The sequence below is a fragment of the Pholcus phalangioides genome, unplaced genomic scaffold (genome assembly GCF_987345545.1).
Source record: "Pholcus phalangioides strain wild (caught in Gottingen) unplaced genomic scaffold, Ppha-v1.0 ptg000017l_1, whole genome shotgun sequence".
Lineage (NCBI taxonomy): Eukaryota > Metazoa > Arthropoda > Arachnida > Araneae > Pholcidae > Pholcus > Pholcus phalangioides.
This window is the reverse complement of record NW_028301610.1, coordinates 31,194,265-31,221,647: the sequence shown is the minus strand read 5'-3', so window position 1 is coordinate 31,221,647 and position 27,383 is coordinate 31,194,265. Positions and strand designations below refer to the sequence as shown.

General features: G+C 35.2%; 1 protein-coding gene across 5 annotated transcripts in view; it reads left to right on the top strand.

Annotated features, from left to right (window-relative positions):
• The window catches only part of LOC149072895 (tRNA (32-2'-O)-methyltransferase regulator THADA), a 240,872-nt gene that overhangs the window by 5,592 nt on the left and 207,897 nt on the right, over nucleotides 1–27,383 (top strand). For all 5 annotated transcript variants that reach the window (XM_089246909.1, XM_089246911.1, XM_089246910.1 and 2 more), the window contains exons 2-4: nucleotides 8,572–8,684; nucleotides 14,901–15,020; nucleotides 25,051–25,189. In XM_089246909.1, coding sequence (XP_089103035.1) covers nucleotides 8,574–8,684; nucleotides 14,901–15,020; nucleotides 25,051–25,189 — 370 coding nt within the window. In that variant the 5' untranslated portion in view covers nucleotides 8,572–8,573. The remainder of the gene's footprint in view (nucleotides 1–8,571; nucleotides 8,685–14,900; nucleotides 15,021–25,050; nucleotides 25,190–27,383) is intronic.

The window sequence follows — 27,383 nt, the reverse complement described above, 5'->3', positions numbered from 1 at the left end:
ACACAATCTAACCCATAGGATCCCATGTTATACCTGTAGCTTCTACCGCCCCTGCCCCTGGAACATTCCATCGCCCCAGGGGGCGTTGAAGCCCATGTTGGGAATCACTGATCTAGATGTTTCACAAGATGCCTTAGAGGTAACTCATTAAAATGAAAAAGACAAATAAGCCATTGCAAGGGATGGCCTATTTTTTCTGTATTAATTTGATAACACCATTTTTATAACCAGTATTGGTAAAGTCCTGTTGCATCCGATCGTTATCAATTCCTTCGTATCAAAATCTTGCTTCAAAAAGTCTAGGATTGATGACTTTATATCCCTTGCTTTACTGCTTCTTGGAGTTGTTCAAAAGCAAATGAAGTACTTGCTTTGACACCGATTGATGGACCAGCTTCAGTACTAGTAGATAAAAATGCTAACTTCAACGGCAAACTGTGTTTTGGCTCATATAGATCACTTTCCTCAGAATCGTTGGATATAGATAAGTTTTCAGTGGTTGATGAACTAGTTTCCGCCGTTTCTTCTTGAGATGACTTCAAATGGGATACCATTTTCATTTTCCTTTGTTCATTGTGTTCATTGTTTTTCAATTTTCTCATTATTAGGACATCTACTCGACCAATGGCCATCTTGCGTGTACTTCTCTGATAGTGTAAGAAATCTCGTTCTAAATTTGGAACCTTTCTTAACTTGTTATACTTACAACCTTCAAAATCACATTTGCATGCTGCAATGTCGAACAATTTCCTTGCTTCGCACTGAAAAGATTTCAAGTTCAACTTGAAAGTTTGAGAATCTTTCCTTGCTTTCATATTTTTCTGAAGATTCTTGTATTTACAGTAAAAGTCTTTGAAAATTTTGTATATCCGTTGGTGAGAAACCGTAGGAATTGAAGCAATTTTCCAAATATTTTCTATCTTTAGCACGATAATTTCAAGAATGTCTGCAATAGCTGGATCTTTTCTTGATTGTTGTGCCTTCATACTGCGTTGAGTCAGCAAATAACAAAGCATAACATCGCCATAGGTGGGCAAAACCCGAGAATCCCACTCTTTAGGGGATTTCCTAAAATGTCACAACAATAAAAGCTTCTGGTCATCATTTTGACTGCTATACACCCTCTCAGTTAAGGGGTAAGATTTCAAATGAATACTGAAAAAAAACAAGGGGAAAACATTGAGGTCACTGAATGAATCACGTGTTCAGGGGAATAGGAAAGCCTCCTCCGCGGTGTCATGTTACAGAATTCCACACATGCGTAAAACTTCAGGGGCGATGAGGAACCTCAAGAAGTTTGAATTTTGAGGAAAAATATTAGGAATGGCATTTCCTCACATAAAGGTATATTTTAAATTCTATTACAATGGCAATTTCGAAAAAAAAAATTTTGTTCCACCCTAGTGTCCAACCCTGGTGCCAACCATTAGAATACCGTTTCCCAACCTTTTGAAGTTTGCGGCACCCTTGGGAATAACATTAAAAACTTGGGGCACCCTTCCTTGAATACAGAATACAGTTTACTTCAACAAAAATCAGAGTAAAAATACAGTCAAACCTCGTTAATGAGTCACTCTTGGGAGAGCAAAAATATGACTTAGTAAGCGGAGTGACTCGTTAAACGGAGTAAGCCATAGCTGTGCCTGAGGACAATTGGGACTTTCAAAAAGTGACCCGGTAAGCGGAGTGATGTGTTAACTGGGTGGCGCACTAACGAGGTTTGACTGTACATCAGCAGAGATTTGTTTGATTAACCATTAAAGTGAAACTTGTGATTTTATGCTTAGAGAGCAGATACTTGAAATCAAGCCTTACAGTTGGCACAACGAAACACGTGAATTGTCCTCAAGGACTTGTAGTCTATTTCTTGACAGATGGCAGCACTACGCATAACAAGCATAACACAAAAGCAAACGTCACATTAGGTTCACAACGCATACACACACATTCCGGCATGTACCAATTCGTTAGAAATTCCATAGAGGAATGTGTACGGATGATTAGTAGTAGTAGTAGTAGTGTATTTCTTGCTTTGTATTTTATTGTTGCCAAAGCAGAGAAGGCTTCCTCGCATAGATATGATGTTGAAAAGGGTAAAAGTGCATTAATTGCTTTCATCATTTAGATTAGGGTACTCCTCTCTCAAGCCAAAAAGCAGCCACAGACGACTCACTCTTAGTGAGCTTACCTATTTACTTTTGAGTGGAATCGGTGCAAAGGTCAATAAATTCACCTCATTCACAAGCAACGAAATCTATTTCCTCCGCACTTTATACGAAATCAAATTGTGAGACAACCCAGGCGACAAAACAGTGGAAAAAGATGGAAAGTACATATCTATTGCATCTTGCAATCTTGATAAGTGTTGACAAATGAGGTTTTATCAGCTTATCCAAAGTTGTGCGTGTGGTGTCACTCTGTTATTACTTCAAAGGTTTCGGCAGCTGGCTGATGCGAAGATAAAACCAAGAAAGAAAATTAGCCTTGCAGGGAATCGAACCCACGTCCACTCACTTGCCGGGTGAGGACCATTAAACTAGAAAGCCAACAAATCTCTTTCCTTAGAGATCGTCTGCGCTGAACAGGACTGTACATGGTCAGCCAGACCTAACTCAGGCCAACTCACATTGCTGGCACTGCCACCAAATGGCGACTTATCCGATAAGTCTGTCACGCATGAGAGTAATTAATTCGACTTAATTTATTTTAAAACATTAAGTGGGCCATAATATTTTTTTTGACTTATCTCCATAATATCTCGCGGCACCCTAGGGTGCCAGGGCACACCGGTTGGGAAGCACTGCATTAGAATAATAAATGTCATGTTGCTGTGGTAAGTCAAGTTATCTGCATGTTGAGTTATCAAGGTTTTACTGTACTAATTGGTGCAATTTGGCACTGCCGATCGCCATTTGCGCCAAAATATTTCACGAATGAATTCAAGGTTAAATTTGCCTAATCGTGAGTGTCCATTCAGCCTCTAGATCAGTGTTTCTCAACCGCCGGGCCGTGACATCAATTGTACTGAGCCGCGAGAATATATTCATTACCCTTTCATTTTTCAAGCATTTCCACGAATGACTAATTGGTTTATTTCACTAATTATGGTACATATTATTTTAATTTTTCAGTCTAAAAATCTTACAAGGGGAAAGATGACAAATCCTCCTAGAGTTCCAGAACAAAGGCTTCCAGCCGCAATTGGAAATTATAAGAATTTAGAGGATTCCTCTTCCCCTTATCGCACTGAAAATCCTTCGTTTTGTTGCAAGGCCCAAAGGAAGGAAACATGTCTCTGGTCCTCCCCTCGAAACTAGTATTTTTTAATTGTATTTTTTTTTCTTTTCATATTTTTGAGTATCTGTCTTCAGGAAAACCAAACAATACAGCAGGGGTGAGGAATGTTTTTCCATACTCTCCGTCCCTTTTCCCCAAAAATATCCTACTGCCTAACAGTGTGTTTTGAATCGGTCATGAAGGTGCACACAACTACTGGTGATAACTTGAATACTCTGTTTTATTTGCAAAAACACTGTGAATTACGTTGTGAGAGTTTTCATTTTGATTTTTTTCCAGTGTCGTATTTTTCATTTGTCCAAATGATAGGTTCACAAATCTAAAATTTTGTTAAAATATAGAGAAAAGTTTTCGAGTGGAAAAATCGTGATCAAAGTTTTGAAATTTATCAAGTTACACAATTTAACATAAGCATCTATCGTGAATATACCAAAAAGTGTTTCGCCTAAAAATGAGCAATTTTCTGCTCTTCAGCTGAATTTTATGGTGAGTTACAATATAGACAATTTTTTTTATATCATTACCTTCTTTCTAGCTAAGATTAAATACAAAATTTGATCATAAAATATATTTTACACTAATTAAGTTATTAAAAAAGTGCTAATAAATAAGTGCTGTGTGTCGATGTCAGCACAAAACAATTCAATTGCCTACTGTGAATAAAAACTTCATATTTTTACACACTATGAGAAATTAGTCTATAAAATTGAATATTAAGACGTTTCGATTGATTTGTGATCAATTGAATTTTTTAATGAGGTAGAGGCGCCAAAATGAAGAAAACATTGAAGGGGGCTGAAAGTTGTCATTTGTCCTGTATATATGGGCTCAAGCCCTTATGCAGGAGAGGGAGTGGATCGTTGCATTGTATATTGATTATTGGTGGCTCAAGCACCTCATAAAATATATAGTTCCGGCGCTTAAGCAATGTGAGGATGTTTACTGCAGCTGATATTCATTTATGTTTTGACTTCTGCGTGTTATTAATACATTGCTGAAAAAAAATGTTGCATCACTTCGCAAGATAATAGTGGATTCAATTCATTAAATGTGTTTTAATTAATTAAAATGGTTTAAATTTATTATTCAATTAATTAAAATGGTTTAAATTTATTATTCAATTAATTAAAATGGTTTAAATTTATTATTCAATTAATTAAAAGGGTTTAAATTTATTATTCAATTAATTAAAAGGGTTTAAACTTATTATTCAATTAAAGAATGGTTTAATTAATTAATTGATAAAATGGGTTTTTAATTAATTAAATAATTTACTTGCAATCAAAAGGTAATTGGTTGTTTATTAATTATTAACTTATGAATGAGAAAGCTATTCCAGACAGGGCCGTAGACTCATAGAAATTTGATTCACCGGGCCATGGCGTACTGTTTCATTACTTTGTCCCATCCAATAAAACAAGTCTGAGCATCACTATCTCTGATGCTCAGACACCGCGAGAACCGTACTGTTCAGCATTTATTTTTCTATGAGTGTTATTAGTCCCAATTGTAATTATTATGCCTTTATTGTTTCTAATCCATGTGATAAAGGTTAATTGAGTTAGTTGTGAAGATTAACATAAAAACAATGAATAAATTAGTATTAAGACGCCCTCCGATTTTAGAGTTTGCCAAAACAATAGAAAAGAAAAGAAAGAAGAAAAATTGCAGTGTCCTCCCGAGACTCTCTGGATGAAACGACAAAAACACATTACATCAAAAACTATTTACAAACTGTCCTACAACTTGCATGTGTTTAACAACAAATATACAAAATTTAGTTACACACGTCATCTTGTGTGTGCAAAATTGAAAAATCAAAATATTCTTTTACATAAGTTCTAAATACTCTATGTGATCTTTCCACACAAATACCTCATAGTCTTAGTGTTACTTTGTCAACACCATGGGCGGAGATACGGGGGAGTGTGGGGGTCATTGCCCCCCCCCCCCCCAGCATCAAAGGTGGAGTCGACTGATCTAATGTTGTATATATGTATATATGAACTGACATCATCATCGTTCCCCCCAGACTTCAAAGTCAATCTCCGCCTATGGTCAACACAGTGTTACCCGCTTCACAATACGGGTTTACACAATATGCATTATTGATGGATTCAATTTTACATACTCATCAATACAATTAGAAAAATTCGATCAATTGCATCACTATTTTATATTTTTGGTACGAATTTGTCAAAAAACAACACATCCATCATGAAATATTCATGTTAATAAATAAAGTTTGTGAGACACACTAAAAAAAAATGAAGCAGTTAGGCCTACTAGTTAAAAAAAAATTCTAGTTCACAATCCTTAAGATATGTTTGGGTATTTCAAATCACCCACAAAACATGAATTATATATAAACTAACAATTATACCCCATTAATATTCTTTCACAAAACACTTTTGCACTATGTTTTATATACACTAGTAGCTATACATTCAAACCATTCAACCATTACAAATTTAAGTTTTATTAGATTTACTTTACATTGGATATTCTAAATATTTCTCTAATGCTGTACTCAAAATTTCAAAGGAAATCATTTATCTTCCTTGATCTTATAATATATTTTATTGATAATTGTCTCTGATCTTGTGTCATGGCTTCTCTTCTTCTTGTCTCCCAATGTGGGCATTCAAAAATGTAGTGGAATCTTCTTTACTCCTTTCTTCTCTAGTATATCATATCATTAATATTTAAGTCAATGGGACTTATTACTCAACTGGCCACACCCCTTGGGGCATGGGGCTTGTATAGCCATGATGACTGAACTTAGTTCAATGTGTTCAATCAACCTAGTGATGATTAGAACCCTGTTCTACTTGCTACCGATGGTAAATCATGAAAATTGTTTTTTTGTTTTGTTTCTGTAGATATCAGTATGAAATAAATGTCATAATTTCAATTAATTAATAATTTTTATAATTAATAACATAAATAGAATATTAATTTAAAAAATTGAATCATTAGCAACATTAAGGCAGATAGTTATAATTAATTAATGAGTTTAAAAACCAATAATTTCTGTGGTGTTTGGTCAGAACATGATATCTCCAAAAAATGGCTTTTTGATCTGAAAGTAAGTCTTGCCAGTTATAACTAATTAGAAGTGAGATAAATGCACAAATATGTGCATATGGCTAAAAAACATCATGTATGATATTTCCATTTTTATTTGTGTGCCTGCTTTATTTTTGATTTTCGAATGGCAATGAAAATGCTTATATCTCAAAAATTGTCATGTTCTGACCAAACACCACAGATTTTATTATTTAATATTTTTATTAATTAATAATTATATAAAAATTTGAAATTTTTGCCTGTTATGCCATTTCTACGAACACACTGGAGCTTATTCCGCTTCAAGTGCCCTTTTTTTCTAGTGCCCTACCAGTTTAAATTTCCTATAAAATGGCCTGGGTATAGCTACACTTTCATTGAGCGACTTCTCAGTAATATTTTTCAAAGTGGGGGTTTCTCTTGCTGGTTTCATGAATTTTCTACTCATTTCATCAACAATCTTGGTGTTGAACCCCGGCTTTAGCAATTGCTCTAATCATTTCAAGTTCACGGTCTAATGTGCTTCGATCTGAGCAGATATTAAATGCTCTCACGACATAAGTGTGAAACACAGAGAGTTTCTGTTGCATGGGATGGCAAGATCTAAAATGAGGTTAACACCACCGATCGCATCGCCATGACTTAAATTCATCACGAGCGGGAATTTAAAGAAAATTTGAATAGACCAATCGGATAGCTCCATTTCACAAGCAGCCAATCAGGTTGTTGCAAAAAGACTTATATGCAGGCATTTCACTTCATTCTTGCCACGAGGTTGGACTTGAACAGACGTATTGTTTTTCGTTCCACTGAGCAACCGAGATTGAAGATTTGGTACTCAATCCAAGTGGGAAACTCGGTCAGCATGCTACTCTTATTCTCTGAAGATGACACCCATAGCATGTTGAAATGCATTAGGAATTTTTGAGTATTTTCTGGTATTTGCCTTATTTGTTGACGGACGATTTTTAGTATCATCAGGCAGTCATCTACTCTTCCGTAGCTCTTTCCATATTAGCAGACACAATGACATAATTTCAGAAACTTTTGTGCTGTTCTTAGACTCCATATCAGTTGTCATATCTGTATGCTGGTGGTAAAGGACACTATACTACAAAAGGGAAATTTTACATGAGAGCAGTTCCAAAAAAATAAGATTGTGTGTGTCCTATACAGCTTGCTTGTTTTCTAAAGTTAGAATGCCTCTGTTGTTTTTTGAAATAGGACTTTTTCCCAGAATCTTTTCCTTCACAAGCAGTTTTTCCTTTCCTTAGAAGGAGGGTTTTGAAATAGATATTATGTTAGTAAATAAATGGATGGGAAAACACTGGGGATGATGAACATTTATAGGGAAAATATGATTTAAAGTAGGCAATGTCACATTTGCTGGAGGTATGCTTGGAAAGGTGAGGGCACTGAAGAATTTTTAAAACCTTCATATAGCAATAGATGCACACCAGGATAGTAAAAGTTTAACTGTAGTACTGGTGTAGCTGGCAGCAGTGAGCTCTAAATCTTTGAGACAGGAATGATTAAAATCAAAAAAATACTCATGATCAACACAGATAATTGGGAACTCCAATAAAGAGCTCTAATGGAATGTTCAAAAATTCTTTGAAGCAGCAGTAAAACTTATTCAGAATTAATATGGAAAATCAAGATCTGCAATCTGAACAATGATAATCCAATGACCCACAGAAATTTGTACTTCAGCTGGGAATCTCTAAATTTTGCTTTCACTCAAACGAAAACAAAACATAACTGGTGTTGTAGTGATTAACACATTTTTTTCTGTCCTCCCAACAAGTATTCGCTTATTAAACTGTATCAGAATGGCTAGTTTTCTTTTCCTTCCCTATTAAGCTAAATGCCTATTGACTATTGTAACAATTCTAAAAGGATAATAAACTACTGTTATTTGTCCTCATCACATTGTCAATATTCTTCTATATGATAACAATAAGCAAACACATGATTTTGCCAGAAGCATATTAATTTTTTACTGTAAAAAATATATATTTCTTGGATATTGTTGAGATGTTTCGTGCCACTACAAGTTTCTTTTAAAGCCATCAGTTTGACACCTCTACTTTGAATAGCATGCATACAAACTTTTGCATTGGCCTATTGTTTGCAGCTGCAGAATACCCTGAACAGTTGAACTTATTTTATGCTTACTCTATATATATATGCTTGCATTTGCAGAAATGGAAATACAAGAACCTGGAAGACATACATTTTTTCTTTCACTGGAAAATTTCACAAAAAAATGTTCATCGACCAACATGAAACCATTTGAAGTCAAAGCCATATTGAAGGTAAAGTTTCAATTTTATTTTCAAATTTTGGAAGCACACAGAACTTGAAGATTTAAAGTGGAAAATCTTTTAATTACAGTCATAAGTGCTCATGACTTTTATTATGTTAGTCATCATTCAATCATCAATAATTTTTTTGTATAGATCTCACACATAACGAAAATCATTTTCAAAAAAAAAAAAATCTGTAATATTCCTTGCGTGTGAATTATAAATTTTATTATATTAATTCTCTCAATTTATATTTACCACATTTCTTCAAATAAGTGCTTCATGTTCCACAACAAAGAAAATCATTAAAAATTATTTGTGGATGTAATATGAACACAACATCTCTACATAATGAAATTTAACTACCACAAATGATCAGATTCCTTTGTTCCCTACATACAGAATAGAGATATTGAAACTACATGGGTTGAGTTTGAAAACAAAAAGCTTTATAAGTTTATAGTAGGAGTTTGTTATAATCCACCAAATAAGGATCTGAACTAAATCTCCAAACTTCATGGGGAAATTTAATTCAGGTGCAAGCAGAAGAGGATAATCATATTCAGGGATTTCAATTACCCAGCTGTCGATTGGGGAGAACCTATGGGTTAAAGATCAATACGAGTAAGGCTTTCTTTTTTTAATTTGGTGCTCGATAATTTTTTGTATCTGCATTTATGATATTTCAAGGATCTTGTTGAACAGGTTTCAGTGCACCTCTGGTTCATGGAAAAAGAAAGTGCATAGTCTTTATCTGGGAAAAGAAAAGAGCATTTAGAGATAGTAGGAGTGAAACAGGTTACCTGGCATCTTTTACAGGGTGTCTACCATCATGGAAAACGCAGTCCCGGAATGAGAAAAAGTCCCGAAAACGTCACAAAATTTGAGTGAAAGTCACAGATTCTTTGATTTTCCAGAGATTTTTTTTTTTCAATTTTTTCCCTTAAAATCTAGGCTTTGGAGAAGCTGTGGCATTCAATGTTTCTTCTCTCTCTCAAGTTTTTTTTCCCCTGGAGGGATGGATGGGCAACAACAGAAAAGAACAATGCCAATGTGCAGCCACCCCCACATCGGGGTAGACCCTACCCGGGTCTCAGGACTATAGCCTTGTCTGTCCCATCCTTGTGGGGGCCAGGTGAAAAGGCAGTTTTTCCCCCACGAAGGAAGAAAGTTGTTTTTTAATAACTATCCACTTTTTTTTTTCAGTTGCATCGGTCTTTACGTAGCTATAACGAATGACGATATAGTACAGTATACGCATGAAACTGAACAAGAAAGTTCAAGAGAAGACATACATCGGACTTATTTGCCACTAATGGTGTTGCGATGCAATATTTAAGCCAAAAATTTAAAGGAATACTACAGTGTTTCTAAAAGTTTGTGGCACGACTCCTAGGAGTGTCGTGACAAGCTGGAAATATTGATTTGTGCACCTATTGATGCTTTGAAATGGTTCTTTTATATGGGAAAATATCTGCCAAACTTTTTGGGGAGCCACCAATAAACCATGAATTATGCAAGGGAGACAACTGGTAAAAGAGAACTATTGGAATGCGGTGACAAGCTTGCGATCTTAGACTGACAGCAAAGCATGACGATAGAGCAAATAACAAGCGTCTAATATCAGACTTCAAAAAATGTAAATAGGAAAAGGAATATGTGAAATCTATCTTTCGGAAGGGCCCTGGGTTAGTCTAGTCTGGGCCGTCGTGATTTTTTCCCTCTTACTAGAGTAAGAGAGAAAAAATGAGCATCACGAAAGCCCTAGTAGTCTAGTGCAATGTTTCCCAACCTGACATCGGCCATGATTGGTTTATTATTTAATTTTTACCCATTTATTTCCCATTAATCGTGTGCATGGCTGTGCCTTCCAATCAAGAAAAAAAATCAACCATGCTACAGGATTTCAAAGGTTGAGAACCAAATCTTGCAGTAGGCCCTTAAGCTGAGATCTTAGATGGGCCCAGGCCAAATTTTTCATGGTTCCCCGTATAGTGAATTGATAGTGTGAAAAAAAGAGAATTATCTCAGGGGGTCCGGGCTGGAACCCTGTCAATCCCCTACTGTGCTTCCCTGCATAGGTGAATGGGGCATTGACTGTCAGAATTGGAAAATTGGCCGGACTATGTTTGTACTTTTGCATGATGGTATCGGCTCTCGTATATAAGAAACGTTTCTTTTAATTTTTTTTTATTTTACCTGTGGCGATATGTTTTGCCTGCACGCGGTAATACAATCAGTAAATAAATGAACTCATTTGTGCACACACACATATTCTATTTAGACACCATTTTCTGCTGATGCACATCCCTCTCTGACGATGCATGTCGATTCCGACAGTAAACTGCCAACTTCTATGGTAAGCAGCGATCGTTGAACTGATGGAAAAACTACTCAATCACTTACACTTCACTCCATTCAACATTGTTCGGCTCTTTTGCTCTGTTTTGAACCCACAATTGGTATGACGATGCATGTCGATTCCGACAGTAAACTGCCAACTTCTATGGTAAGCAGCGATCGTTGAACTGATGGAAAAACTACTCAATCACTTACACTTCACTCCATTCAACATTGTTCGGCTCTTTTGCTCTGTTTTGAACCCACAATTGGTATGCCTCCCAGCGCTTCTTGGCTGTTGTGCACACCTTAATATCGATCAATAGTGTGTTGGATAGTTTCGCATTCTCAGGACAGCTTTTCAACAAGCGCAGATGTGTCCACAGAGCTTGCTTTGGAAAGTTTTGTCGTAGGTAGCGGAGAAACTCTGATACGACAAAAACATTGATGACTGTTTGGGGGTCTAGGGTTGCCAGACATCAGTATATATGACCCGCATGGGCATGTGTGGGGATGGATTAACATTGAATATTCATGATCTACTGAGGGCATAGGCAACCTTGCAAAGTTGGTTGAATTCATGGGTAGGGATACAGGAAGGGGTGATAGGGACGATCGCCCCCTCCCCCATGATTAAACAAACATTATTGTCAAAGGTGGACATTTCACCCTTGTTTGGGAAACTACCTGTATCCGCTTATGCTTTTGCGGGATGGGGGAGGGTTATGTGGCTCGAGACCTTAGGGTCCAGTTCCTGTGGGGTGCTATATTTAAATTTAATATTTAATATGGAATTAAATATTATACTTTGAACATTTAATCTTTAAATTTCTTAGATCTTTAAATCTAAAAGTTTTTAAAAATTTGAGAAAAAAATTGAGTTTTTTTTAATTGTGATTAGAGGGGTCCCCCCCCCCCCCCACCTCCATCATTGTGAAGCTCAACATTCAGCACTGAGAGGTTTCATGCCAATGTTGGCATATCTGTATGTGTGTATATGCATTGACATCATCATTCTATGTGGAAAGTTTCAAAGGATAAAAATGATTGATTTATTATCAAATTTTTTTATTTTGTAAGTTCACTCATGTTCCCCCTTTCATTAAGACCCCCTATTTTATTAACCCAAACCCCCTAGGTGGTTACTACTCACAGTTTGAAACCACTGGTATAAGAAAACAGTCCAGCATGATTCATTTTGTCAAATGAGAAAGCTCACAGAAAAGTCCCCAAAAAGTCATCAAATTTTGCTTTTGGTATTTAGTAGACATCCTGATTCACTGAAAAAAAGAAGGTCATTATAGGGAAGTAAAAAGGAAGTTGAGTCAAGGTTGGCAGGATAACATTCGCGCTGGGATCCAAAATCATTTTTCAAGTATGTCAACAGTGAATGTAAGGGGACAGTTGACCCCTCTCTCAATATGAGGATCTAGGGTAGAGAGCAACATAGGCATGTGTGGTGCTTTTAATGATTTTTTTGCATCAGTTTTTAATAGGGAAGATGATATCCAAAGTACAAGTGTGTCATGGGGTGATAATGTGTTCAACAATATTCAAGTGGAAGATGTGGAAGTCCTAAAACTCCTATGTGCAAGCAAAGCACCAGGACCAGATGATATTTATCCTTGGGAAATGTGCTAATGAACTGTTGGGGCCAGTTGCGCAGATTTACAGAAGTAATGTTGCTAAGGTATCGTGCCAGGGAATTGGAAGCACGCTAATGTGGTTTTGATATTTAAAAAGGATTGTAGAAAAGCTGTTTCCAATTATTGTCCATTTAGTTTGACGAGCGCCCTCTAAAAAATTTCGGAAATTATTATCACAAAAGGCGATTGATGAAGCAGATATACGAGAATAACATGTTGTCAGAAAACCAACGTGGGTTCGGGAAGGAGAAGTCATGTGAAACTAACCCCCTTTGCTTTTATGGTAATGTGACTAAGACTTTCGGTAAAAGCAAGTATGTCAATGTTGTTCATCTTGATTTCCAGAAGACTTTTGATTGGATCCAACATGGTAAACTCTTGAAGCATTTACATGCAATCAGGATTGCTGGGCAATTTGTTAAATTGGATAGAATCATGGTTGAGAGAATTCACAATGGGTTATGGTGAACTGGGAATTTCCTGATTGGACAGGTGTGAAGAGTGGAGTCTCTTAAGGAAGTGTCATTGGGCCCATAATTTTTTACTTTTTAATTGATAAACTTGATCAGGGTATTGGTGGGATTATTAGTAAATTTGCAGAAGAAGTGAAGTTAATAGGGGTAGTCAAGAATCCAAGCAATAGGGAGATACTCCAGACAAACTTGAATGTGATTGCAGCATGGGCTAATGAGTGGAGCATGACTTCCAGCATTGACAAGTGCATGGTCGCTCATTTTGGTTCAAACAACCCATGCTTCAATTATGAGTTGAATGGTATTACTATATCCCGGATGCAAATAGGGTCACTGATTTGGGAGTTCTCATTGACGAATGGCTGAAGTTTTCTGAATATTGTTTCATCAGTAGTCAAAAAAGCAAATAGAATGCTCAGTTTCATTCTTAAAAAGGTCTCTTCGCATTCTCCTAAAGTCATTTTTCCTGTTTTTTGGGGCGCAGTTCATCCTGGACTGTAAGGTTTTGGAGGTCATACCTACAGAGGGACATAGACTTGGTTGAGAGGGGTGCAGAGAAGAGCTACCTGTGCTATTGTTAGCACAAAAGGCTTGATCTATGAAGAAAGACTGGATTTCTTAAATATGTTCACATTGTAGGAATAGAGGTGTCAAGGGGGGATATGATCACATAGAGCTCAAAATTTTCAGTGGAATGGATAGGATTGACCATGAGTTATTAATATGCCGTCAATTGACTGATTTGACAACTAGACCACACCAGTATTGTTTAGTAAGGGACTATTCTATGTTGTGGTGTTTTTCCCACTCAGGGAATTTTTCTCTAATAGGGTTGTTAATAAATGGAATAGCTTACCTCTGGTGGTCGTGAATTCTAACACAATTGACACGTTTAAAAACAACAATAACAATACAATAAACATAATGGGATAAATTGAGAACCTATCCATACGTAGAAAACACAACAATAATCTTTGTATGGGCATTTATATTGTATTGATTATTAGTTTTTTCTTTCATGATACGTATATGTTTTTATATTGGGTCACTGTATTTTGGTTATATGTGACATCCATATTTTTATGGGCATCTTTCTTCAGCCACCTCTTTGGGCACTTTGCCTGTTGTGGCCTTTGTGTGTTTGTATTTGTATTTTACAAACAAATTAAAAATAAATTGTGAATCATTAATATCAAATTTAAAATATTTGAAATTTCAAATTTAATTCAAAAAATTTATTTTGTGAAACAAAATTGTAATATTCATTTATATTCTGAGCATTCTCTTTTCAAAATAAAAAATAATGTATACAATGCACCACATCAGTGTAAAAGCCATTAGCTCTAAAATTATGATTTTTAAAACATCAGCATGCATTATACAATCATTTTATATAAAAACTATGAAGGTGTCATTGAATATTCAAGTAATACTAGACTTGTCTTTAAGGCATTTGATGGGGGGGGGGGGTATTATTGACTATAGAAAGTGGATTACGTTTTGTGCAATAGAATAAATGGACGATAAAAGCATTTCAAGCCTGAGATAAGAAGTGTAGCAATATTGTAATCTTATCCTATATTTATCATTAATTTGTTCATTTTCAAGTCTCAAGAGTCATGAAAGGACCTGGACTGAATATATTTTGAAATTCATGTAATCCAACTCAATATTTTGCTTAGGTTCTTATATTTAGTAGAACCTCTTTATACTGCCACCTTGACAACTTATACATATGTTAAATAAAAAAAATTTTTTTTCTTTAGGATTTGTATGCTGATATTCAACAATCATCAGTTCATTCTTTTTCAAGGATTGATTATAAACCCAATGAGCAATGTATCATACAGAGAGCTATTTGTTTACTATTAGGTGTGATTATGAATGTAAGTAGTTCATGTTATTACCACTATACTCTGTGTGATTGTGTTTGTCGTGTGAATAATTATTGAGCTTCTGTCTTTATTTTATTGTGGAAGGCTGAGATGAATTTCGTGATTGTCTATTTTTTTTCCCTTGTGTTAATCATTCCGTCCAATATCTTAAAACGTCCAAAAATCTTAACCACCGATCGCTTGTATAGAGTGGACACACACTCTTTGTTATTCACACTGTATGTCTTTTACGAAAATTTGGAAATTGAGATATAATCCTGTTGTTTTCGAATTTTTTCAACTTCACAAAAATAATTCTTGGAATATCCGGATCCAGTGTGTGAAAGTTTGAGTTGTTTGTGTGGATATGTTTTTATGAGAAAAAAGTCGAGTTTGTGAAAATTTAATTCCCAGCACAAAGAGCTCAATGAAATGACACTCCCAGATTAAGGTCAGGAAGAAAGGCGGCCATTTAACTGATAAGAAGCTATGATTTTTTTTTTTAATTTTCTCTGTATTTTTTTTTCATTTTTTTTTTTATTTCTCGCTCGCTTTTGTTGTACATAAAATACCACAATTTTGTGTCTAAAACAAGAAATTTTATATCAGAAATTGCGATTGAAGTAACATAATCATTCTAAAATTATTATTTTTCACATTAATTAATTAATTTGTCTGAAAACTAATTAAGAAAACAAATGTTCTTTCTGTGTTTTCTTGTAATATTTTAATGCTATAGGAAACAGAAATGTCGATTTTAAAATGATCATATAGTAGAACGTTTCACAACAAGTGTGGTGTATGTGTAAATTAATTGTCTTGATGTGAAAATTTGTATTAATTGAATTTTTTTAAATTTCTCTTTGTCTTATGTCCCGGAAAATTACCATGCCACTAATCATGATTGAAAGTATGTCATGTAGCATATCGTTGGAAAGCAAATTTTTTCCCCCACACAATGATGTTAATGTTTTTTGATTTTGATGAATATTTATGCATTTAATCCGGAAATCTTATATTGAAAATTATTGTTGTCGTTAAAATCTTTCTTGTTGTCCTTTCATTTTGTCGGATCGACCCCATGATGTTTTTCTTTTGGTTTCATGTTTTAGTTTTAGTTGGCCCCTCGTGATACAATTGGATAAAAGTTTGGATGATGCAGTTTGCGCGACGAATTAGAAGGTGCACTTTTCCAAGCCCCACCATCACTCGATTGTCATATTAACACCGGAAAACTTTGAGGGCGTGCAGTTCATCGGGATCACTTGCACGGTGAAGTGCAGATCCCTCACGAAAGAAAATCCCCCCCCCCCCCCGAAACTCAAATTCACTCAGATCCCTTCTAGTTTTGAACTGCCAAAAATCTTAATGTGGGAAATGGTGAAGTTATGAAAAAAAACTAAGAGTTGAGCCAGTATGCAGAATCACCTCGTCATATCAGTTGCTCTCGAATAACTGATCAAGGAAAGAAGGTTCTGCCAGGCGATCACCTACGTACCAGATGGAGGAATATTCACGTGAAATCAAGTCCACAAAGGTTATAACAGTCCATGTCGTCCATGCTGCCCCGAGTGGTAGCACAACTAGAGAACTTTTGGTGGTGCTCCAACTTTGAAAAGTATGTGCACAGACTGTCGCAGACCACCAGACGCCTGCTGGGTGTCTGGTGGCCAATGAGTCCGCCCTTGTCTAGGAAGGTTTTGAAGACTATAATAGGTTCAAATCGAAATGAACAGTCATGAACTGTCCTTTGGAAAAGAGTGCAAACCATCCCAAGATGGTCTCTCTGGGCGGTCAGCGGTCATGTCTGTCTGTCCATACTGAGTGTTCAGTTGATGAACTCTTCCCTCGGAAAATCCATTTCTCAAGGATGTGACTTGCAATGGGTGACTGTGAGTAAAATTTCCTTTTTTCAATTTTGAACGTGAGGTCAGACAAATCAATAGCTTTTAGGCACCCAAATAACTTTCAATTTCAATAGGTAAAGTAAGATAAACTAAGGAGGTATTTCAGCATCGTTGTTGTTTTTTTTTGTTAATTGCCTTTGGTTATGTGAATATGGACTGAAAATTTGTTTGTTTATGTTTTGATTTTTACTTATAGTTGAAGCACTTTTGAAGTTGAAAATATTTTTTTTTTGTGTGTCTAATCTTGCGAAACAATGAAAGAAAAAAAAATATGAATTCTAAGAATTAAATAACCTTAAGTAACTTAAATCTATGTGTGTTGACATATTCTTTTTGTTGTTTGTGACTTAATTGTTTGGGTTGTAGTGCTCTATCTCATATTTTGATCAGGAGAATTGCTCACAGACACACAAAGGGTTGTTGCGGACGTGGCAACAACTCAAAATAGTATCCCCACTGTTATGATCACCAGGCCAAAAGTTTTATTTTTTTGGGAGTACTGTCAGTTTAAATGGTACTCTATAACCCTTTCAAACAGTAAATCTAATTTCATTTCAAATTAGAGTGGTAACAAAAAAACACTCGCCACAGGCCCTCGGTTCCTATTCATGGACGACAACGCTCGTCCACATCAGGCCCATCTTGTCAATGGTTATCTAGAAAGTGAGAATATTCATCATATGGATTGGTCAGCCAAATCTCCGGACCTAAACCATATAGAACATATCTGGGACGCTCTTGGGAGGGCAATTGCATCTCACCATCCCTCTCCGAGAAGCATCCCGAAACTGAAAACTGTTGCTGCAGGAGTGAGACCAATTGCCACAGGGACTCCTCAACTGCCTCGTGTCCAGTATGCCGTCCTGCTGTGCAACCTGTCTGACTGTGAGAGGGGACCATACCCCCATATTAGACTCATTTTAAGTTCGATCTTGCAACATAGATTTTGAACATTCCTGCAGTGATGAGCTGTACTGATGCGTGCATACTATGACTTTTGTATAGTACATCTCTTTTCTCTGTTATAACTGTGTATTCGTACAAAATTTCATTGAAATCTGTCCACTAGTTTTTCAGAAATTCGACATAATGTGCTAATTCTCTTAATTTTTCACACAAGTGTATATTTTGAGCTGAATTTTCTTGGCGAACACCAGACTTTTCGTCACTTGACCCTGATGAATGTATGTTTGCCTCAGAATACACTTCCCAGATACACCTATTATTTTTCAGAAGACTTTTGAGCCATTTCATGTAAAATGAATGAATAAATGAAACCATATAAAAGCAAACCTTGTTGACAAGAACTAGCTTAAAATAATTTTTTCAAGTATTTGCTCTACAGAAATGAAATATTTTTCATGATGGACATAATCAAATTGTACTATATTGGATGTTGAATAATACAAAATATTTTCAACGTATCTTCGGCTTTGTCTTAACAAGGTTTGACTGTCATTCTTTTGGGTCATTTAGCTGTGGTTCAGAATATGGACCATGGAATCTAATCATGGCTTTGTAAACAAAAAAAATAATTACTGTAATTTGCATTAGCTGACTGGCATGCTATAAAAATTAAGAGACAACGACCAAAGTTTTTTGAACGTTGGAGCCCAGTCCATTCCTAGCATGCTGAGGAAAAGTGAGGTTCAATAAGGATCACGGAACACATTCAAAAGACTGGTGTCAATGTATATTAAGAACTGAATGAATAAGCAAATCGAAATAAAACAATAGTTTTCTCTGTAGCAAACATATTTTTTGTCAAGAATTTGATAATGATAATGAAAATTAGACATTCTCACTCATTACTCTAAAGTTAAATTATTGTCAACCTAATACTAAAAATTCAGGAAATGCTACTACTACTTAACCGTACATGTAATTTGTAAACATTCCTTTGGGGAATTTCTATCAAATCGATACATGCTGGAAAGGGTGTTCTGAGTGTATGTGTGACACCTTAACATATTTTTGTGATCAGAGCTATGCTTGCAGGTAATCTGAAACCATTTTTTTCCATGTTCAGAGATTGAACAAATATGCTTTTGTAGCACAACATTATTCTTGTGAGTGCAATCTCTTACTTTTTTTGCTTTGCTCATTTCAGTTTCACAGAAATGATCAAGCGTTACAAAATGTTTCTCAGTCTACGTACATGTTTCCATTTAACTCATCTAATCTACTTGAACCGAATCTGTTTCGTAAGCAGCATTTCTAACCATTTAAAGGCAGTGTTCATAATTTTTATTTGCAAAAATATCAGATAAAAATTAATTCAAACATTTCCGGTTTTTTTATTGTATATAAAAGAGAATTCAAAGGAATGAAGAGGATATTGATGAAAATGATCTAGTGACAACAGTTCCAACTGATGTATGTGGAATGATAGATATATTTTGCAACAACGCAAATGGGGGTGTTAGAAACTTCCGAAGTGTTTTCTTCAAAAGATGTAGGGCAAAAAACAGGAGCAAAACATAAGTGCAACACTGATGTGAAAATTTCAAGAGAAGGCAAGAAAGTGTTGAGCAATCCTAAAAAAAACTATTGCATGGGATAAAAAAAAATTCTTTAAAATACCCTGTCAAAACCGCAGCTGTGGAAAATATATTATAGCATTATATATTTATAGTATACATATAGTTATATATATATTAATATATTAATATATATATAGCATTGGAAAAATATTTGCCATATGAACATTATGAACCATGTATTACTATTGTAGCATGTTCGATAATTCATTCAGAGTTGTGAGAAGTGGATCGTATTTCATATGTGGAATTCGAAGAGGAGTAACAATGAACATTCTACAAATGAAGGAGAGGTTAACCATCCACCCAGGTCCACGTTGTCAACTGAAAAAATATACCAGGTCATCTGAAGGCCATTATATTGTGTCTGGGATGCAAGGATGGTGAGCGGTTTGCCAAAAAAACACAATGTATAAATGCTATCAATGTGACAAATGGGTCCATCAAAGATGTTTTCCTTTCTTTATCACGGACATTAGAGAGAAATTTGAATTTTCTACACACATTTTTGTGTTAAAAAAACCGACAGACCAGTCATGATCCAGACTCTGTCCCTCCAGGGATATAAGCCTTTTACCCTTGCGGGTTGGGTCGCGCTGGGGAGTGTTAAAAAAACCGGCATGTGTTGGGAATTTGTGATAGAAAATAAAAAAATTGCGTGTGATAACTGTACTCCAGAAATAAATAATCGTCAGAATATAGGTGATACTAGTTTCCGCTTTCACCTCTCCCCAAGTGCCAATGCTCCATTTATGGAACATCGTGAAAAACGAAGAAAAAAAAATTTTCTTGAAATATCAAAGTTTATCTATGTATAGACATGTAAAAAGACGAATTATAAATTTCAAAACAGTAAATGACTTCGTTCATAGCTCGCCCCTTAAATGGTTAATAAATTAAGATTTTTGACAGCGAAAACAAATTCGGCTATCTACAGGTAGTTCGGAAAACAGAAAGAATCTGAAAACCAGTGAATAGGGAGGGTTTAAATCAATGTTCCCAAACTTATTCAGTCCACCACTGACATCTTTTCAAATAAAAATGCCCCCACCCGGAAGTGAAGTGAAAGATTTTCCTTTTTTTTCCCATCAATATGTTTTCTTGCAACAATGTAGTATAAAAAGAGTTGCCTTCAAAAACAATGGCAAAGTTACTGTAAACTCTATTATAAACATAAAAAAATTAAATTCTTTGAATTATAAGATTCATATTTACATTGTAATATTCACATCACACTTAAAAATATCTATTGATGATAATAATAAAATATTTAAAAAAAACACACACACACACAACTACCAATAGCAACCATGATGGGAAGAGTGAACCTGATGTACCGGGCCCCATTTCAGTTAGCAGCTTTCTCAAATCATCACAATTGCACATTTGTAGTGGATTTTGATCTTTTTGGTCAAAAAGTTTGAGTCTGCATTAAAACTTCTCTCTACCAAAAACTTCAGTGCTATATCCCATAAAGTTCAGTTACAGTATTTGCTTTTGCAACCAGAATAATTGATAGCCATCTTTAAATTTGAACTTAGATCATCTTTTGATGCTATTTCTGTCAATTTTTCTTGTAAGTATATGTTATTATTGTTATTGTTGAAGATTGCACAATTTTCAATAATTTTCAATTAATTTCAATGCTTTTATTGCCCCCTTCTCATTGTTAAGTACACTTCACACATTCTTGAAACACTTTGAACTAGATTTCACATGTTAACCACTTATGAAATCACCTATCAAAATTTCATTTTACACATAATTATTTCCACTGATGCAGGTTGGACTTAGGTGTTCTACGTTCACATGGAGCATACAATAAGGTGTTGTCGAGTTCAATTCCTGGGAATTCATAAAGCTTCATTGATCATAAAATTCAGGCAATTCTCATTATTCAAGCTCAAATAAAGGCACTTGCACCTGGCTTAATTAGAAAAAATAAACATTTTTTAAAATTGCAATTGATGCAAATTACTTACTCATTGATTCTGATTCCATAATCACTATCTTAGGTAAGATTCCTCAACCCGTGGCTCACCAATAATATTTTAATTACAAATACAAGGAAAAAGCCACAAATTCTTAATGCGTTTTGACACTATTTGTGTCGTCTTTAGAGGATGAATACAACCACTATCAATGCTGATTAGGGATCCCACTTTGGTTGGGGTTAGTTGAAATTTTACCAAATTTCAACTAACTTAAATGGGATCAAAATACATCAGTTCAAGTCAGATGCTGTGGTCAGAATAAAGTGTTATTTGCATGGTCATTCTGACCATGGCCTACTCTTCTCATATAAGTAAAATTGGTCAGTTAATAAAGTAACATATTATAATTTATTTTCATTAGCAATAATTCTAATAAATGCTTTTAACTCAATGTTCATTAATAAGTTTGTGAAAAAAATTAATCATTAAAATAAATTAATTCTTGAAATTATCAATCAAACTGCTTGCAAGACATTCATTGTTGTTTTTGGTGTGTTGTCTTAGTAAATTCTGTAACAAATTGGAATACAAGTATTCTTTTACTATCTATTATCTTATATTCTGTTATGTTATTTCGGGTGTATCACAGCAGAAAATGTAGTTTTGCCAAGTAATATAACAAAATGATGAACAAACAAAAAAGAAAAAATCTGATGTTTTATTTTGTTTTTATTTTGTTAATTTAATATCTATTTATCCAGGCATTATTCATTGGCTAACCAAAATATTTGTACTCAAGCCACAGAGGCCCTAATTCCTGACTTGGCCAGGGCCTCCTCGTGTCTAAGTCAGCTCTGCCTGTCATTTATATTTTAAATCAGCAGTGTTACTGCAATATTATTTAGGTCTATATTTAAAAAAAAGAAATTTTTCATAATTTCAAAGGCAGAATTCTCAAATCTTTTTTGATCAGAACTAGCAAGCATCAGTAGGGGGGTGGGGGGATTGCAATTGATTACTTTTTTATATTATTCTGAACAAATCTTATTAAATACAGTGAAACCTGTTCAAGTTGGACACCTACAGTTCCATTAAAATCTGTCCACACTATACGGTTGACCAACATATAGAGGTATAAAAAAATGTTTTACTGCATTTAATAACTTTGTTCAACTGATAAAATATAAAAGGAAGAAAAAAACTATTTACAAGCATCAACCTTTCCAGTAGGTGTTAGAATATAATTGTGTACAGTAATATCACTTTAGTTTTATCACTAACAATATTTTACTATAAGGAAATTGAACTCCTTCATCAGCAATGTTGAGATAACTTGCCTCTGAAAGCCTTTTATTTTGGTAATTATACGCCTAAAGTTATTGCAAAGTATACCTGTCCATCGAACATGATTTTCAATTCCCTTCCCTCCCAGATCAACTGGACTAGGCAGAGCCATGTTGTGTTTACAATTTGATAACAGGAGCAAATAGACCATATTTTAGATTATTTCTTCATTTCTTTGTCTAATTAAGGACTTTCAATCATTAATACAGTAAGGGAAATTGAGCTATACCAGAGAGCTCTGAGGACTACAAGTGGCCTGTGGATCATATGTTGAAAATCCCTGGTCTAATTCAACATCGAGCAATCAACTTTGCTTTCATCTTGAATAGCTGGCACTAAGAAGAAAATTCTCGCTTTGACCAAGATAAAAAAAAATGCTCTTGAAAATTATTATCACATCATTTGATGAATATTCACACATTCTTTTTCTTTGCACATTGCAATTGTCCCCCCCCCCCCCTGCTTTCAGGGTTGATGTTCTATATTATGTTTGACATGGTTGATTTTGAAATTCCAAATTCTTCTGCAATTTTGCTGTAACTCTTGCTACTTGATAAATATAAAATAAATCAATAACATGTTTTATTTTTATTTTTTGTTCCTATGGTCCACTTCAAAACTTACATTTACTCATAATCTTAAAGTTGAAACTTACTTTCACAATGGCAGGAAAACTAAAATGACACTCCAAACACATATCACTATTATTAACTGAGCGAAATTTTGGGGGGGGGGGAAAGCTGAGAAGTGGAAAAAGCTTGAGGAATAAAGGGATGCACCAGTCGCAGGAAAAAACCCCATAATCTGACTATTATTTTGCAGGTTGACAATGAAGGTATTCTAATAAACATGGTTGTTTTGCATCCAACTAAAAAAAGGCAGGGAAACCTACCCCTTATGACAACACTTCCATAGCACTACCAAGCATTCAACATTTAAGTATATAATCAGCAGAGAAAGAATGTGCTGTACTTGTCCAAGATAAGAACACAGAAGGTGTTTAATATTCAAGATAGAGGTGTCCAACATGCAGAGTATTGTGGACATGTTTCGGTATAGGACCATGGCTGACTCCGTTCAAAACCGTCCAATACAGAGAGATGTCCAGGATATAGAGTTGTCCAAAGTGACAGGTTATACTATACTTATCTTTGTTTTATAAACATCAGAAATCTCTTTTAATTGCAATGATTTTCAACTTTCATCCCAAACATTAAAAAAAAAACAATTCAGATGAAACCATGCTAATTAAGTGCGAAAAAAACAATCAAATGATCATTTGAAAGAGATATAATTGATAATATAATTATATCACTGGGTAGTACTACCATAAACTACTATACTTAATAATGAGTCAATTTTGAATTAAGTTTGATCAATCGTAAAAAGGCTGCCAAAAATGTATTGTTTTTTGTTTTCTTTCAAGGAAATACACTACTTGAGCCATTGTAATCAATTTTCAAGTGTCTCTCCTCCTCCCATCACCCCTCCCCCCTCTTATGTCCATTCATAGCCCCTTGATCATGGCTGAAGCTGCTATTGCCCCTTGAATAGTCCCATCAGCCCCCCCCCCCCGAGGATTGCCCACTTTGGGAAACATTGCTTTAAATCAACCAATTCAACCAGTTCTTAGAGTCTAGATATTTAAGAATTTTCCAGAATCTGTGACTCAAATTTCCCAGCATGCAGGTGTACCTCGCTGTTTCCAGGCATGCCGGCAAATATGATACATGGTTGTTAAAATTTTGTGGCCCAACTCTTTGGGATACAGTGCTTATATCCTCCATGGAACAGAGCCTGGGCCATGTCTGGTTTTACAGTCATAAGAGTTTGCATGTTATTTATTTTTAGAAGCAAGTTTATTAAAGTAAAACAAAAAATAGTCATTCATTTTTGTCACACCACAGTCATTTTCTGCACACAAGGGCTAATTAGACCAGGACCTACAATTTATTGCCAATTCCAAACAAATTTTATTTTTTCAATACTCATCGAGAGATTGGTGCATTAACTCCTCAATGTGGGACTCCCTGCGGTAGCAATCTTTTTCTGTGGTTGTGGCGCTGTTTCTGTTGTACCCCTGTTGCAGGAAAGTTTCTGACTAGGATGGAACGGGTATCAAACATGTGACAGCTCTAAACATTCTTTGGTACTTTAGGCGAGTATCTTATCGGCCTGGGCTACCACACCCGACAAAAAACATGCTTTTATGTGTAATGTTTGCATAATTTTTTTTTAATGGACCTGGGCTATCGTGTCCAACAAAACATACTTTTACATGTAATGTATGCATCTTTTTTTTTCTCAAATATTTCAGGAGATGCCAGCTGAAGTAACATTACTTGGGGGCACATGTTTGATATCGCTTGTTTTTCATACCTTGGGAAAAGAAAAAACAGTGTGTTTTTTCATTTGTATGCTGTCTAAGACATTGATTCACGAGCTTGACTATTCTGGTATGTTGAACCGTATTATTTTAATTCTCTCTTATCCAAAAAATTTTTTACTTGAAAAAAAATAAATATACTTTAATACACAGCTAGAGGCACCAGGTCAACTAAAAGATTAGTATTGCTGCTTAAAATTTTCTTTTGTGTAGTTGCTAAATTGCTGGCTAAAAGCAGTACAAAGTGTTTGGAATTTATAGCAGCATATCTGCCAACATGAAAGAGGGTCACTATGCCCCTCTAATTCAAGTTTAACCTATCAGCAATGGTGTTTCATCTTTCAGGCATAAAAATCCAAGCCCTACTAATCAGTTATGTGATGTGAACTCTGTGCATTCTGACCACTTCTTAGATACCATTACCATTCGAAAAAAAATGGTAAATTAAAAAAACTAAATTCTTTATGCATGTTTCAACTCATAGTGGGTGCTGTCTTTGGAGGCAAGAATAGCTGAAAATCAATAATGCTCTCATTGACCTTTTCCCCATCAGGACTGACCTAATACTTCTCCACAGGTTGTTCAGCAGATGGATAACAGGCCTGATCAATTCAAGTGTTGAGGTTGAGGTCAGAATGAACTCGTACCCATGTAAAGCCCATTCTGGTTGACATATTTCATTGAAACTTGGTATATAAGTTATATGATCCATGGGGAAAAGAAAAGTACTACTAAACTGTATATGCATTTCATAAACATTTTTCAGAAAAAAAAACTGCAGTGAAAAATAATAGTTTGAATTTTGACCACCAAGTGAAAAAAAAGTCACAAAAACAGGGAACCCACAAACTCAAAGCATAAAACTTCATTTAAAAAACAGCATTTGTTTAATGTACATTTCATTTGTGTCAATCACATGTTCAGTGTGTGTTATAGCATGTGTCAACAGTAGCACGAAGGGTTTCTTGAGAAATTGCCGGAACATGCCGTGTTATGTTTGCTTTCAATTCAGGAAGAGACTTTATTTCCTCCATAGATACAATCTCTCAGTAATCCCCTCAACCAGAAGTCACAAAGACCTAAGTCCAGAGAATGAAGAAGCTAAACTTTCAGCAAACTACTTTAAATTACCTGAACAACTCCAAAGTGAGCACAAAGCAGTTCTTTTACTTGTCGACCAATATGGGGTTGTGCATAAAGACAGTAGTCTCCAAACATTCTCATTACTGTAAGGCAAAAATGACTTGCTTTTGCAGAAACTTGCAGTGATGGACGTTCGTGATAGAACACCTTTTAGCACTTTGAAGAGAGCCCTACTCTTTAAAGCCCTAAGCAGTAGCGCAAGTAGCCCACTACTCAAGGCTCACATTTGAACATGCACATTGAACAAATCCTGTGATTAAATAAAGTTTTATATTTCCAATTTGTTTCTTGTTTTTTATGTGCAGCATTTCAACCTGGTGGTTAAATTTAAACTATTTTTTTTATTGCAGTTTTGTCTTCCCCATAGTCCATATAGGATACTAGCTGTCATCCGCAGCTTCTCCCATGTTGGATTTTGTAATCTGAAAATTCCCCCTTAAGACCCCTTTAGGGGTTGAATTTTGAAAAATCTCTTCTTAGTCTCTACATTATAAAACAAAAGGACATGTTATTATATATATATAGATTATGGGTTTCCAATTCCCAACACTTTGGAACCATCAGGAATGAGAAATCTGATTTCCCAATATCATATTCCTTATTTATTTTGCTTTAAATATTGAGAATAAAGCAGTAATTCTCCCCATGAAACAATCACCTAGGTCAGAATGTTTGCCTACTATGTTAATTTTCTAGTAAATTTATAGTGCAAAATGTTTACAAAAAAACAGTCCCAAGATAAAATTCCATTCTCTTCTCTTTTATGAGGGGGGTTGGGTGGATTATTAAGCAAATATTAATTAACAGTGAAGCTGTCATGGAATAAGATATCCCAAAGAAAGAACTCTAGTTGGGCAAAGTCTGGTGATTGTGAAGGTTACTACATTGCCAGTAATCAGTTGACTGGATGCTTTGGTCAAGAAACTTTCAATTTCAATTTGGATGATGAGCAGGCGGAAGGGGGGGGGGGTCAGTCATGTTGAAACTATAACTGCTACTTCTGTGATCAAGGGCAAATCATCCAAAAAATTTCTGGTAATCTGTTCTGAAGTGGCTCAAAATGTCTTGGTTCCATTAAAGTTTTTCATAGAACATGGGTTGTTCCAATTTTTATCTCACGC